Source organism: Callorhinchus milii, unplaced genomic scaffold (assembly GCF_018977255.1).
Source record: "Callorhinchus milii isolate IMCB2004 unplaced genomic scaffold, IMCB_Cmil_1.0 Scaffold389, whole genome shotgun sequence".
In the NCBI taxonomy this organism is placed as follows: Eukaryota; Metazoa; Chordata; class Chondrichthyes; order Chimaeriformes; family Callorhinchidae; genus Callorhinchus; species Callorhinchus milii.
This window is the reverse complement of record NW_024705130.1, coordinates 26257-41988: the sequence shown is the minus strand read 5'-3', so window position 1 is coordinate 41988 and position 15732 is coordinate 26257. Positions and strand designations below refer to the sequence as shown.

Genomic DNA, 15732 nt, shown 5'->3' with positions numbered 1-15732 from the left:
CAACATTAATTTTGGAGCTTTCGTGACTGCAGGAATTATTCTTTGTTTCTTTCGGTTAAGTCACGTCTAAAGATAAAATAATAAATTAAAATAATAGCATATTACGCAATCGAAACGTCGTAATATGCTATTATTTTAATTTATTATTTTATCTTTAGACGTGACTTAACCGAAAGAAACAAAGAATGACACCTCAACAGCTTCACCACTCTCCCCCCCCATCCCCGGTCCTCTGTCACTCCCCTCCAACCCCCCCGCGAGTTGGGCGCGAGTTGGTAGAGTCCGGGGCTCGACTTCCGCTTCCTGGTTTGAACGCTGCGCGCCACCACTGGCGGGAAGGCCTCCGCAAGCTCAAGCAGTGGCAGTCCGCTACCTTTTGCTGCCTTTTGAGTCTTTTTTTTACCTCCTTTCTACTTAGTCTTCAACTCCTGCCGTGCACCTCTTCGCCACAACTATTAGCTCTCCTGCGTAGTCGCCTCTGAATTCGCCTCGAGTTGTGTGTTCGTTCTGCTGCTGATGCCGTTCACTCATTCGATTTCACACCGTCGCTGCTTTAATCTTCACTCGTATTGACGCTTTACTTCTCACTCACGTGTCTATTGCTTCACTTTACTCATTCACCCCTCCTACACCATCCCCCCCTTTTCATATTTCCACCACTTTGCTCTGAATGCTGTTAATTATCTTTTTATTTTAGCCCTTCGCTGCTTTTTTAAATCCAAATTGTTTTTGTTTCTCCTCATTCTGCCTCGCCCCCACCTCCGATCGCGCAGACAACCGATTATCACGGTTGGCTACGTACGGCGTGAAAGAAGTTCAACACACGCATACATACGTACATACACACACCTCTCAACTCCACTTTTATGTTGACAGGTCTCAAGCGACATGAGCTCCTCCAGACCTGACCAGCTGCTCATCGTCCTGTCCATCTTGGAAGGTGGATGATGTCCTCGTGTGTGTGTGTTTAGTGACGCTCCCTGTCCTCTCTTCTCCATGCCGCACCTCCGATTAGCGCGGTTGGCTACGTACGGTGCGAAAGAAGTTAAACGTGCATTCTTAGTTGAACATTCAGTTCAACTGTTACGTGTAAATTGTATACAATGTTCTTGTTTCTTTCGGTAAAGTCACGTAGAAGGGAAGTAATTCTACGTGACTTTACCGAAAGAAACAAGAAGATGAATCCCTGCAGTCCGAAAGCTTTAAATCGAAATGTATACAATGTAATGTTATATGGTGATTGGTCTATTGTTTATAATCACTATACAGGAATTAAATGTTAGGTGAACGGATATACGAATACTGTTTTGGTCCGTATTCTGGTTTAATTGTTTAAAGATATTGAACGCATACTGTACATAGTGTTTTGTTAAATGCTTTTTTAAAATCTTATTCTGTGTATGACGTTAATTGTAATGGTGATGAAACGTTTAAAAAGTACCTTTTGTTTTTTTCGGTAAAGTCACGTATGTAAAAATTGTAATTAAATGAAAACGTGACTTTACCGAAAAAAACAAAGAGTATGAATTCTTGCAGTCACGAAAGCTTCAAATCTAGAGTTTAAAAAGTAGTCTTTGAAAGTTTGTTTATACAGTACACGGACTTTGATGTGCGGTGCTTATTTAAGCCCAGGGCTCCCTGGAATAAGATACATAACTTTTGGTATCATTGGGCTCTTACCTGCTAATAAATATAGCTCATCAAATTGACACAATAAGTGTAAAATTACGATGTTATAGAGTTGAGTGTATCTATAAAACACAAATATATAACGGTTTCCTTTAAATGACGATGCTTTTTAAGAGACCGGTTACAGTATTTAGTTGAGCAATGCGGTCTTAATGCATAACGTTCTTATTTAAAGCCATGAATAGCGACCACGGTACCAACCACACAAAGTATAAATGGTTGTATTGTATACGGGACGATTTTACACGTACAGTACAGTGTAACACGTAGGCTTTCGCGAAAAATATCATCCATAATAGAGGTTTTTGGGTTAGATCGCGTAAATATATAAATGTGTCGTTAAGGAACGAAACGGTAAGACTTCTCCACAAATCTGGCTGTCGCCTGATGAAGCTAGTTGTAATTACTGGCGAAACGTCGTCCTCAGTTTGTAAATGTTGTGGCTTGGCTCTCCAACACACCGGTTAGTGCTGTACTAGTGACGAATTGGCACGTTCTGTTTACGTGACAAACCTTACTAATTGGCTGTGTCGGGTGGTGGCGGGTTTAACGACACATTTATATTTACGCGATATTACCCCGAGAAAACCCTGAATTATTGATGATATTCGTTGCGAAAACCAAATACATAACCCTTCACCAGCATGCTCTCACCGGCGTGAAGTATGGCTGAAATACGTGGGGAGCCCTTCGTTCAGTGGTGGATTGAAAAAGTCCAGAACAATGCATTGCATATGCTGTAGAGTGCTGTAAATAAAAATAGTGACCAAACTATACAGTCTACACGATAACTACGATTTGGAAACTTTAAAAAGTGACCCACAGAGAAACCGTATACAAGCACAACTATGTTCTCATGCCACACATAAATACAGATATGTTTTAGTTCATCCGCCTACTGATATCACAGACCAATTTGACTTGGCATCATTTGTTCAAGGAAGGAAACTGAATTTGTTTTAAGCAATACATGCAATGCTTATTGATGCTGAATCGGATCTCAATGAGTGATGCACGTCTGCTGTGTACTGTATATATAACTTATACTGGTTGGAAGCTCCTGGTGGTTACACCAGCCCACAGGGGATTATTGTGCCCGTCCGTCGTGCTGGGTGGGGAGGGGCTGGGTGGGGAGGGGCTGGGTGGGGAGGGGCTGGGTGGGGAGGGGCTGGGTGGGGAGGGGCTGGGTGGGGGTGGGAGGGGTGGGGCTGGGCGGGGAGGGGCTGGTCACCCTGTGGTGCCCTTATAAAACTCAACGTTTAACCTACTCACGCCGGCTTGTGCCCGCCCTCACAGTCGGGCATATTTGCGGAATACACCAAGCTGCCGTTGACCCTGGCCATTTACCGAGCAATCCAACGTTCCTACCAACTCCCTCCGCAGGAATGTGTTTTCGCACCATACAGTAGCCAACCGTGCTAGGCCCTCTAACATAACCCACCGTTGCTCTTCTCCCTACCTCTGCCCTGCCCATGTTCTTCCTCTCTTCCCTGCCCTGCCCCATCCAAGGGCGCCGCTTTCCCAAGCGTCTGCGGCACCAGCTCGTGGTGGAGGCCAGGTTCGATGGTGAGAGCCTCTTCACAGACCCCGTTGAGCACTTGGAGCAGCCCGAGTTCGCCACCGAGCTCGCCTGGGAGCTGGACCGCAAGTCGCTGCACCAACACAGGTACAGAGAGCACCTCCAAACACCTCGCCTTTTGTCCCACCATCATGTTGTACGTTTTATAATTAAATTAGTACGTTTTAGAATAATAATATAACTCAATACAACCTTTGAGCTTCCTCTAAGGTTGTCCTTTGGCTATTAACCTACTGTGGCGAGATGTTAACTGAGTCTTATACGGGAGGTCGTGGGGGTGATCCCGACTCTAAAATAATAATAGAATACGACGTTTCGATTGCAACACAAGCAATCATCATCAGGTAAGAATGAATGAGAAAACAAACATAGTAAACTTAAAAATATAATGCAATACAACACAGAAAGTCGGCTAACACAACAGTCAACACCCTACCTGGTTGATTACGTTCTTCCAAAGATTGCTAAATTTGAGAGAGAGAGACCAACACAGACACGGAGACACAGACATACACACAAGCAGATAGAGACACACACAAAGAGAGACACAACATAGACAGAGAGACAATGCCTCTGTGTCGAGGCCTTAAATAGAGAGAGGGGGGGGGGCAGAGAGAGAGGGGGGTTGGGGTAGAGAACAAGGAGAGAGTTGTGTCTAATTCCTGCCCATAGCGGACGGAGGAGAGACAATAGACTTATAAACAAACAAGCACGGAGTTGTGTGGAATCCCAGACCAACTGTTGCATGTCCTCTAATCCGTGTGTTCCTCTTTCTTTGTCTCAATGTAATTCCAATTATGCATATCTCCATCACACCCTTTTCAGTTAGCACCCATTGCATGCATATGACGCTGTTTCGTTATAACGCTCTTTGTCCTGGAGTAAAATCCCTGTGCGGATCAATCCTTATATGGAAGAAAGCAGGTGCGGCATTTCCCTGTAGGGGCTTGTCTTTAACCATGTGGTCTTGTGGGACCTGAATCAAGGTGTCAATTGTTTAGATTCTGCTCAAAGTCGATCCAACAGCCACGTTAGTGTATTGATTCATCGAGGGTTAATTACTGCATAAATGCATTGGCGATCGATGGATCCCATTTTTTTGTACTGTATATCTTCCCGCGGAACATGTGTTTTTAACAGACGGTGGTTAATCTTACACAAGCTCTGACTGAATGCACTCCTCAGTACATAACTTTTTGTATTTTTATGTCATCAATAAAATAAATAGTTTTTATTTATAAATTCTTTCATACATATGTTGCGGTGCAGTTTACGACTGGCTCACGCCTAACAGTTGTTACGGGCTTATGCCTAACAAGGGACTCCACTAGCCTATAACTCCCTGGGGGTAGGGTACTGGGAAACCTACCATCCCGGCATGTCTCGGGCTCTTCCCACTGCACCGGCCGAGGGGTAAACCAACTTCGGCCGGCTGGGTTGAAGCAGCCACCCTTAGCCTCGTGTTAGCTTCTGTTACCCAACTTTCACTCTCCTTCCCGGCTCTCCCGACGACCCGCTTACGTCACGGGACTCCTCTTAAATACCACCGTGGGACATGACGTCACCGTCCCCAAGGTCCGCCTGACGTCACTCCCTGCGACGCCACTCCCTCGGAGGCGAGCGTGACGTGACGTCACCCACTACTCTACACATATATCATGTGTACAGTATCATTATTATGGCTATTATTGATACCCCAATGAAGCCCTCATATATCGCTCATAGGTAAAATGTAGCTGTCGGGAACGCATTTCCATTGGAACCATGTTATAATGACCTCGTATAGCGCTGTTTCCTATATAGTACTCCGATTCCCAAGAATGCATCCTGAGCGCTATAGGTGGTATGCCTGTACATTGAGATTCTCTATTAATCTATACGTCACAGCTGTGCACCAATCCCATGTGACCCCCCACCCCACTCACCTCTCCGAGCCCTATAATCCCATGGGGATCTGCCTCCTCCAACAGACAGCTGGTTAAACCACATCACGGTGAACAAGGCTCACTAGTGTCTGAGTTCGGCCCAGGGCTAATCATGGCGAGCAGTTGCACAGCTTGCAATCCCACAACGGGGGGCTTCTGAAAGAGCTGGGCTGTATTCCTTGGTGTAGCTGAAATGATGGATGATTTGAGCCGAAGTTGCAGTGTAAACCAGTAAATGTAACAACTATTCCCAGGCTTGAGCAGTAGGGATAGTGGTTAGGATTAGTATTATAGGCAAGCGACTTGATGGTAGCATCGTTTTTTTTTAAATACCTACATCCATCACATTATACTCCAGCATCACTTCTTGCAATTACTCTTTTCCATCAGCTGCTGCCCACTTTCACCAGACTTCTCGTCTACGTGAAGGATGATCACACCTTGACGTTCCTGGAACTAGGCTTGCTTCAGAAAGAGGGTTATTCAATACTGTGATCATAGTCACCACGTTTATTTAAGTGGTTATTTTTACAAAGTATTTATGAGGGTTGGAAAAATACAAAGATTTATTGATTACGTGCTATTGTTTCTTAAGCCTGCAATACGTGCATAGAATTGCACAGGGATTGATTGTTATTCACATACGTAATATTTTACTGGTTCACGTGGCCCTTAAGCCATTGGAGATGATGCCATTCTCTGCATTGTAAAAAATATAATTTGATTCTTGAATTATAATTAATTTCATGACCCGGAATCACAACAATGTATGGAGTCGCCGAGAGATGGAGGGAATGAATCATTCCAACCTTACTAGTTATACCATTAAAATATAACTCGTGATGTTCTATTTATTTTTGAGTTGTACCACATGTTTGGCATTATATCCACACTTCACCCCCCATGCTGGGAGCATCTCCATTTCATACTGGAGCGAAACGTCAGACATCAAGGACCGAAAAACATGCAGTCCTACCAGAGCTGCATAGCTACAACTGTGAAAACAAATGCAATCGATGTCAACATAATTTTTTTTCACTTCTATGAAATTTATTATTTAAGCTACTTTTCTGCTTGTATTTTATTTGCGGAACAATGACACATTTAATATCCTTTTTCCAGGCTGCAGAGGACTCCGATCAAGCTGCAGTGCTTCGCCGTGGATTCCCCATCTGCAAAGGAGCCGGTTGGCTACGTGGTCCTTGATCTTAGGTCCGTTCAAGAAAAGCCAACGGTAAGAGCCTCATTGTGTTGCAGTGGTTAGTGCGCTGCATTATGAATCCAACCACCTGAGTTCAATTCCAGGCCACAGCTAAATTGGGAAGTGAGTAATATCTGAATGTGTCCTCAGGTCTCCCTCCTTCACCAGCTTGTGCATGGTGAAGTATGGTCAACAAACCCCATGACTGACACGGAGTGGGGAGGCTTTCATCCAACAGTGGATTAACAAGCGACTGTAATTGATTATTTTACAGAATTATAGTTTGGATTTGCATGAGAAGAACAATGTCCAGGTTTTAATCTGTGGCAAGTAAAAGGCTGTTTATATATTACTGAAAGAATTGTAAAAGTAATTGACAGACCTCATGCGCAACATTTATGTAAATACTTTAGGCAATATAGGATCTCAGAAATCTTGAGTGAATTGAAGTTTGTGCCATGCAACAATCAAAGCTACATTTGCCTGTGGCCAAATTACCCTGCAATGCACCTGATCTTGTCAGATTTCAAAAGCGAAACACGGTTAATCCTGTTTAGTACTTGGATTTTGAGACTAGCTGGAAAAATCAGGAGTTGCAGGCTGAAGCTGTGATGTGTGCAATATATGCAGGTACAGCAGTTAATTATTGAGTCTCTCTGTTGAACTTTGAGTGTTACCGTCTCATATGCGTTAGGGTTTCCTCCAAATATTCACAAGTGAAATTGGCCAAACATCACATTGCAGGACCTTGAAAGAGTCTTGACAGTTCTTGGATAAATGAAGGGTATTACCATTACATTAACATTTTTGAATGACTATAGTATAATTTATAATTGTTCAAGGTGTTTTTTTACATTACTTTTTTTAGCACAATCTGTTCCAGAAAAACTGCTCCTATTAATTTAAGTTTTTTGCCATTTTTGTTGTAGGTACGGGCTACCAATTTATCTTTCATGCCAAAGCCAAGAACAGAATACCATGCATTGTTCATTCTGTTTTTACAGGGACTCTTTATTAGTCTGACAACTGGTGCCGCTGTCCATGATTTCTTTTTTATTTAGAGGAAATAATTTACTTGTAAAGCATTTCCGTTTAATATAGAGGCAAACAAGTGAATTGCGGTAAACAATTTTAATCACTTCCAATATCATCATCAACCATAGTTAATCCACTGTCAGATGAAGGCCTCTCCAAGCTGCCATTGTTTTTCATGATGCAGATATGTAAAATCCACCTTTCCATCTCCTCAGTGGGTGTACTTTCATACATATTCCATTCCTTGGCTACCACATCTTTCACTATTGACCATTGCTATTTTCCCTTTCAGCCATGATGTGTCCTGTCCAAACCCACTTATTTTTATTAGCAGTATGAATTGTCTTAACCTGCGCCAAGTTCTCTAATCCATGCATTCCTCCTCCCGTCTCTCATTGTAATTCCCAGCATGCATCTGTCCATGTATTTTGTGCACTTTTCAATTTTACCTTCCATTGCTCTTTGCTAAATGATCACGTTTCTTGAAAACGTATGTCATAGTGGGTAGAATGTGCTGCCAGTTAATATTTATTTAAATATTTTAGCCACCCAAGTGGTACCCACTATTGAGCAGCAAGTATGCCAAGACACGTCCAGAGCTCCGGATTGGGGTGCTGCTGGAAAACGACTCAAAAGCACAGCCAGACGCATTCCGGGCCAGAGACGCTCCACCGAGAGACGGTATGTGAACTGTATTAGCAGTGTGCATACCGACAATTCCCGCCCTTCATGCTTTGCCACCGTGGGCTGCCCTTTTTGCACATCGTCATGTAGGTGAAGTATTTCACATGGTGATTTTTTTCAGTAAAGTCACGTAGATAGAAAAATAAGAATAAAATGAATTGAATTAAAAAAAAAGAAAAACACTAATGTAGACTGTAGCCTGGTTCTTAATCGGAGTGAGTACTGGAAATCTATAATGTAGACTGTAGCCTGGTTATTAAGTTTGGTGAGTGTACTGGTAGTCTATAATGTTGACTGTAGCCTGGTTCTTAACCTCGGTGAGCATACTGGCAGTCTATAATGTAGAATGTAGCCTGGTTCTTAACCTGAGTGAGCATACTGGCAGTCTATAATGTAGACTTATCATTGGTTCTTTCAGTAATAAAAAAAAAACAGGTAGTGCTGTGGCAAAATGTCAATTAAAACGAGATAGTCTTGGATTGAACCCTGGCAGGCCTGCATCACATCATGTTGGCTTTTACAGAGCTTTCCAGGAGCATCTGCTGAAGGAAATGCCATTGTCATGTTTTTTTTAATGTTCACTAAGTTAAGGAATACATTCAGGTTATATATAAAATTTATATTACATTTGTAGTGACTGGAAATATCACTGTGTAGTGCCGGGCTTGCAAGGCCATGGCGGGATGTCTACTGTTGTGTGTACACCCTGGACACGGGTGTAGTACCAGCCCTAGTGGGGGCTTGGGTGAGCGCTGGTTAAGCGCGGGGGCACCACGCACAGCGTGCGGTGCGGGCTCCCGTTGAGAGAGCGAGAGAGTGTCGGCCAGCTAGGGTTACGTTGGGGGATGATACTGGAGGGGACCACCGGTGGAGGGGGCCAACGGGTGGTCACATGGTCCGGGAAGAACTCTCGAGAGCCTTCGGGCAAGGAGAGAGAGATCGAGAAGGTGGGCGGGGCGAGAGGCGGAGCCAGCCCCAGCCCGCCCGATATAAGGGGGCCCTGTAAGGGGCTCGGGGTTCTTACTGTTGGAGAGGCAGAAGATCCACGTCAAGCTTGAAGAAGCCTCCAGCCACACGGTCCGACCCAGCTTGTGGTCCGGACCGGGATAGCGGAACCGTGTCTAGTTCCGTCGTAGCGTGGTTAGTTGGTGGTCACCACCTGAGAGTATGTTGTGTTAATAGCCTGGAGTATATTGTGCAAATAGTTTAATAAAACGTGTTGCTCCCTAAGACAACGTCTGCGACTCAGTTGGACTCACTACACATTTCTTAATTTTACATGCTTGAATATACCTGTGTGTAAAATATTGTGAGTTGTGTGAATGCTAAGATAAATTTTAGTAAAAAATTTCTCTGCGCCTTATTTTCCTTTCAACGTGCAATGTTCTTCTGTGTCTTTCCTCTACTTCTTTCAATGGAATCTGACAATGAAGCTCTTAAATCACCTATATCTATAACTAAGCTAATGCTTCTTTCTGGTAAGAAACCTTTTTCTCTATTTGTGTTTGCATATTCCTCGCTATTTTGCATATTTCTCAGAACATAAACATGAAAGCTGTATAATAGGTCCTTATCTAAATGTTTGACCAAACTTAAATCTTCTCGCTATTGATGTGAACATTTCAGCAAAACCAAAAAATTACTTTTCCTCGTCTTTATTGCATGAAGCTTTAACTTAATGTTATAAGTTAATCACAATTTAGCGACTTAATGTGTGACATTAGCTCTCCATTTACTTTGTGGTTTGCAGCACGCATTCCAAACGCCAAGGCTCTGACGGCCGTGCTGGATGAGGAGGAAGGCTTCTACTGGATAGGTCCATCCCGCCAGGCCACTGATGTCTACGTGGTGTCAGTCACCATTGCATTTGCAGCTCATTTAGAACAGGTATGTTTTATTCACTGGGAATTGGTTAGTTAGTCCATTAAGGTTTGGAGCCAGCTGGCCTGTATTGGGCAAATCTTTAGCCCACTTTTCCACCCAGGCAACTGGAGATCACAGACTAAGCTTTTCTAACCTAACGATAAAACTAACACATATGTAAGAATCACCGTTAAGAGACAAACAGCTTATATACTATTAAAAATTATGAAAATAACAAAAATATGTGAACTATCCTGCAATGAATCTTGGTCATACTTGTGTCGGTTGCACATGTAACTTCATGTTTTCAAGAAGACACAACACATGAACAAATTACATTTATAAATCTATGTCCTACGCTGTAGGACACTGCCACAGGGTAACAGTTGGCATGCTCAACCTCCAACCTCCCTGAGGTCGCCGGTTCCTTCTCCTGGTGCAGCAGTTGAAACAATGGGAAAGTTAGTGAAATCACTCCCGCTTCTGCTCACCCATTTCTACATGGATACATCAACATTAGTCAATTGGCAGATTACGTGTGGTTGAGCAATGCGTGTGTACTCCCACCCTCTCCAAATCGTATGACAAGCGCGAAAGAGTAGGCCAGAATACCCTCTATAATCCCCTTTGCGCCAGGAAAATGGCATGAGCAAGTACTGGCAGGGCTGTACCTGTACCCTTATGCCGAGGCTGTGTGTGTCCTGGACTATCCAACACGAGTTTGAAACTTCATCAATAAGAAACGAGATGTTTATCTTGGTCAAGTAAGTATTTTTGGCAGCCCAGTGACAGAAATACACATCAATATGTAATGCAGTGGCAACACAAGAACACGATGGTCTAGCACCTCGCTGTTATTTAAAATATGTTTTGCTCATGAATAAAACTTCTAACTTATGGTGGGCAGCTCAATACATACAGCTTAGGTTATCTATTAAATAAAAGTTAAATGGGTTTCATCTTCCTTTAGCAGGGATTTTAAAACACTGTACTAACAAAACCTCCGAAATGGAGTCTGAATATGCTGCAGTTTTTTGTTTTACTTTCAAGAGAAAACCACCATATGCTGATAGTCCGAACAATAAATAAATATTTACGACCTCAGATCGTAAAGAAAGAAAAAGCAGCTGCGTTCTTATTTCTTTCTCGCACGGAGAGATAATCTCATTTGGATCTCACCTTGATAAATAATAGACTTTGAATTGGCTCAGGTGGTAAGCTCTAAAGTGCTAGGCTTGCGGCACCTGCTCTGTAATCATGTGCGTTCAACCCCCGTGCAGCTGGTGCCGAGCAGTGTGCGGCTCCCGGAGGGCAAGCCTGAGTTCTACTTCTACTACACCCTGCTGGGCAACAGTGTTGCCAACGACCCCTTCGCTGACCTCCTGAACCCCAACTTCTCGCCGGAGCGAGCCTCCCTTAAAATCCGGAGCACGGTTGATGTTTTGCAGCGCTACTTTTCCTTGCAGCCTCCAATACAGGTGAATAAGCACATAGGAACAACAACCAACCCCTCACAATTCAGAACTTTGCAGCGTTGTATGTGTAACATTTTGCAACATATCAGTATGAGTGATTGATACGACTTTCTAAACATTCTCTTTTAAAACGGTGTGCTAAACCTTGACATTGACATTCAAGTTGTGTGCATTAATCTATGGTATTGCCATAAGATTTCGGTTACTTTAATATATTTTTGATCCTGATTACAAGCGTGCTTTTGTATCCATTGTTCACGGATTTCTATCTTGACTCTGGCATGTGGCTCATACATTGTGCCTCCAGTACATGTACGCTATTTATATCAAGAGTTATGACTCAGGGATGCTGCCATGGTTATCATGGTTAGCACGCTGGATTTGCAATCCAGACGTAGCTAGGTCGATCTCTTGGTGCGGCAGCTAAAGCAATGGGCAAGTTTCTTAAATCCCCACTCCTCTTCGATCCACCCAGGAGTATAAATGGGTATACCACACATTCATAATTCATATTTGTCTCACTTAAAAATCTATTATGAATCATGATGTTGGCTGCAAAACCTCTGTTATGTTCGAGCTGCCGGTTGTGTGTGGTGGGGTAATGTGTGGGTACTTGTGGTTACTGCCACGTCTTCTAAGACTACTCACCGGAGAGGCTCTGTCCCCCTAATGGAGTATTTCTGTCAGCAGAGCAAGCAATTTCAGGGCTGCACCTCTATCTATGCAATGGCTCCACACGTGCTTCTCACCGGGGAGGTTTTTTTTTCCCCCAACACGAAATGTTGTATTTTGTGCTTGTGCAGATTCACCTCTGTTGTGGGGAGCAATCCCTAGGCAGCACGGAGGTGTCACTGGAAGGATTAGCACGCAGAGAGGTGGACATGAGACCTGTGACGGTGGAGGGGGTGTTCGCCCTGGTCCCTCCCAACAAAACTAAGCAGAAGATGCCGCCACTCGCTTCCGACGAGGCTCCTTCCGTCGGCGTTTCAGTGACACTCCGGCGAGAGGGTGCTCCTTCTCGGGTACGTTAGAAATACAACAACAGTTGGCCAGGTGTTTCAAGAGGTCGGCAATGAGCCAACAAGCACCACAGGGATCGTCCATTTAAATCCAGCCTTTAGCCACCCATGATTAAATGGGTTTTTCAAGTGTAGTAAGTGGATCTCAGCTCATTCACCAATGACTACATAATAACCATCACATTAAATCAGGTTTAATTTAATGTTGAGTAATGTCTGGTCTGAGAATAAAAAATTGGTTTTCCTGCCATGGAATGAATATCTGTATAGCAGGGCATGTGGCAAAGTGTCCCCAGGTGTGGATAAAAGTCAGTTAAAGATATCTCAGAAGTAGTCTTCTGATGTTTGCTTCTGTTCGCTGCTCTTTCACAAGTTATGTACTAAATCTTGATTTAAAGCTTTCGTGACTGCAGGGATTCATATTCTTGGTTCTTTCGGTAAAGTCACGTAGAAGGGAAATACAATTATTTATATATTATTTTATTATTTCCCTTCTACGTGACTTTACCGAAAGAACCAATAATAAGTTATGTACTGCTTTGCAAAACTTCAGAATGATACTGTGAAGCTTACCATGATACTGATTGCATAATTGGAATAACAACATCTGTTATGTTCATGATCATCATGGAAAGCAGAAACAAACACAGTTGACACTACAAATGGGAGTAAAAACGATACGAAAACAAATAATCTCTTTAAACGGAATCATGTCCTCAAATCCTGAGAGTCACTTTATTGCACGGGGTATGAATCATTGCATGCCTAGTTGGAAAGTAGAGTGCACTGTTAGCACGTGTGTGAAAGCGTGCAGAGAGTACATTCACTGTGAACCTAAAACGGCATCATTGTGCACACTTCAGGAGGCGAGTCCAGAGAATGCAACATCTAAAAAACGGCTTCCAAGCAAAGAGCCCACAAAGCCAGCCTCCCATCTGGAAGTGAGCAAGCAAGCATCTATAGGGGTGCCGCCCTCCCCACCCACCAAACAATCAGCCTCAAGCCAGCCCAAAGCACACGGCTCATCCCCTCCGCCAAGTTCTTTCAACTCTCCTGAGTGTTCAGGCCATGGAGGCCAAGCCTCCAGGCCACAGCAGCCCCGGTCTGACCATGCTACCAATGGGAAGCCCTCAGGCCAGCCGAGCCAGGCCTCGGGGCCTCCGGTGGGGCCGGCGGGCCTCGCTGACAGTCGTGGGAACAGCACAGGAAACGAGGGCGAGAGCCTGGAGGATGATGGTCGCACTTCAGGAGGTGAGTGCCGAATAAGCAACTGCAATTATGCCAGTCAAATTGTGACAACTCCCGCAGTGGATGAAACTGATAAAAATGAGGGTCGTGTTTCGATTCAATGTGTGTTTACTTTATGAAGCAAGAAGGTTTGTTATCTGTGTCTTATGTGAAGGAATGCAGGTTTGAAATGCTTTTTTAACATCTTCGCAAGTGTTTTGTGGACTAAACATTTTAATTGTTTGACGGATGTGACTACCTCTGTATTGATTTTTTACTGAATCTAAGCATGAATTTTCTTCAATAAAACATTAAAACGTGGGGTTAACATTTTTGATATAATCAGATGTCATATTTGACATGTCCACTGTTGAAAAACTGGTCGTGACTACTGCCATACTCTATTACCACACTTTTATGCCTATTATTTTACATTTATCTTCTCGATTGGAACCCCCCCCCCCCGAAATCATGTTTATCTTTTAAATCACATTTGTTTAATTTCGGCAATGTAAACAATCGCAGAATTAGCTTACGCGTGAATTTTTTTGCATTTCTTTTCTGAAGAGAGTACGAGGGCAAGCGAGCTGGCCTTGTCAGAACGTGTTAGGGTGGATGTCGGCACGACGTTCCACCCAGCGTGCATTGTTCGTACGATCGGATCGCTCCCGGGTCTGATGTCAGGTCTGATGGGATCTCTTGCAGCCCGGGCCTCCAATTATCCCAGTTTTTCAACCTCTGAGGCGTGACTGCTGGCTCATGAGTCCTGTTAGAGCGAATTGTAAACAAATGAAAGAATACTGCAAAAATGTTTCGCACTACAGGAGTGATCGTTTTGTTTTCATATGCCACTTTTCACAACATTTACCAGACAAAACTTTCATAGTTGTATGTACAATAATTGCTTACTCTCTCCGTGAGTTGTGACAACCAATCACCGTTAAACCATTTGTGAAATTAAATAGTTTGTATCAGTATGGGGACATATTTGTTCATGAATTATGTAAAGTTCCATCTGTATAATTTTATTGTCATAGTACAATGGTTTTATCTTGTGTGTATTGTTTCTCGCACGTTCGTACAATATGAGTACAATTTTGGTCACTCCATTAACTTGGGGTAAAGTTAGCGCATTATCTTAAAAAATGCAAATTATAAATAAATTTAATCTCACGCACGAATCTGCATGTAACATGATTAGAAAAATGTATACATCAATTACCAACATCAATCCACTGCTGAATGAAGGCTTTCCTTCATAAAGCAGTTGTCACCATTTCTTACGGCTGCCACAATGCAACAATCCATCCAGCTCCTTCGCATGATCCGATTTTATCACTCCGTCTCCACGATGGACGCTCTCTCTGGGCTACTGATGCATGGTTGCGTGCCTAATAATTACATCCATAAAATTTTCCACGACACGCGTGCAAAGTGTGATGGGTCTGATGCGCAGGCCCTATTTTTTTTTACACAGCAGGGCCCAAGGAAGCTGCTCCGGTGTCCAGCGCCGCTACTGGAAGTGAGTCGGGCCTGACGTCCGGCTCACGCGTAGCCATCCCTGCCACTGCCCACCACATGTGCTTCTCTCTGGACTTGCGCAGCATCCGAGACCTGGCGCTGGACTCTGCTATCAGCTGCTTACTGCGGTCAGAATAGTAATACTAATAATGACATGTTATTTTGCCCTGCTTTGACGATCCACTGATTGGGTGAAGGTCTCCCCCGTGCCGTGTCGGCGATCATGGGGGTTGTTTGTTTGCTGGTTTGTCCGTGTTGGTGAAGGTTGGGTTGCAGAACATGTTTAACATTCTTACAATAACGGTCATAATAATGTCTGTTTAGACCTATATTTTGGTTCTTTAACATATTAGTATTATAGCCACCCTCTATCTGTTTAATGTTTCTGTTACTCAATTTGTAATTATTCTGTGATCGGTATGAAAATAATCACCTTGAGTCGATTTTAACTGCATGGTTTTTAGAATTGTTCATTGATTTATGTTTGTGCAATATTTTCGATCTCTCACATGAT

At 43.4% G+C, this 15732-nt stretch overlaps 1 protein-coding gene across 1 annotated transcript in view; it reads left to right on the top strand.

The window, feature by feature from the left end:
- The first annotated feature begins 888 nt into the window (after positions 1-888).
- LOC121852075 (centrosomal protein of 120 kDa-like) overlaps positions 889-15732 on the top strand; it is a 31903-nt gene continuing 17059 nt past the window's right edge. Inside the window, exons 1-9 of the mRNA XM_042346186.1 lie at positions 889-940; positions 3199-3355; positions 6316-6427; positions 7975-8110; positions 9864-10000; positions 11257-11454; positions 12255-12473; positions 13334-13721; positions 15175-15346. Coding sequence (XP_042202120.1) covers positions 889-940; positions 3199-3355; positions 6316-6427; positions 7975-8110; positions 9864-10000; positions 11257-11454; positions 12255-12473; positions 13334-13721; positions 15175-15346 — 1571 coding nt within the window. The remainder of the gene's footprint in view (positions 941-3198; positions 3356-6315; positions 6428-7974; positions 8111-9863; positions 10001-11256; positions 11455-12254; positions 12474-13333; positions 13722-15174; positions 15347-15732) is intronic.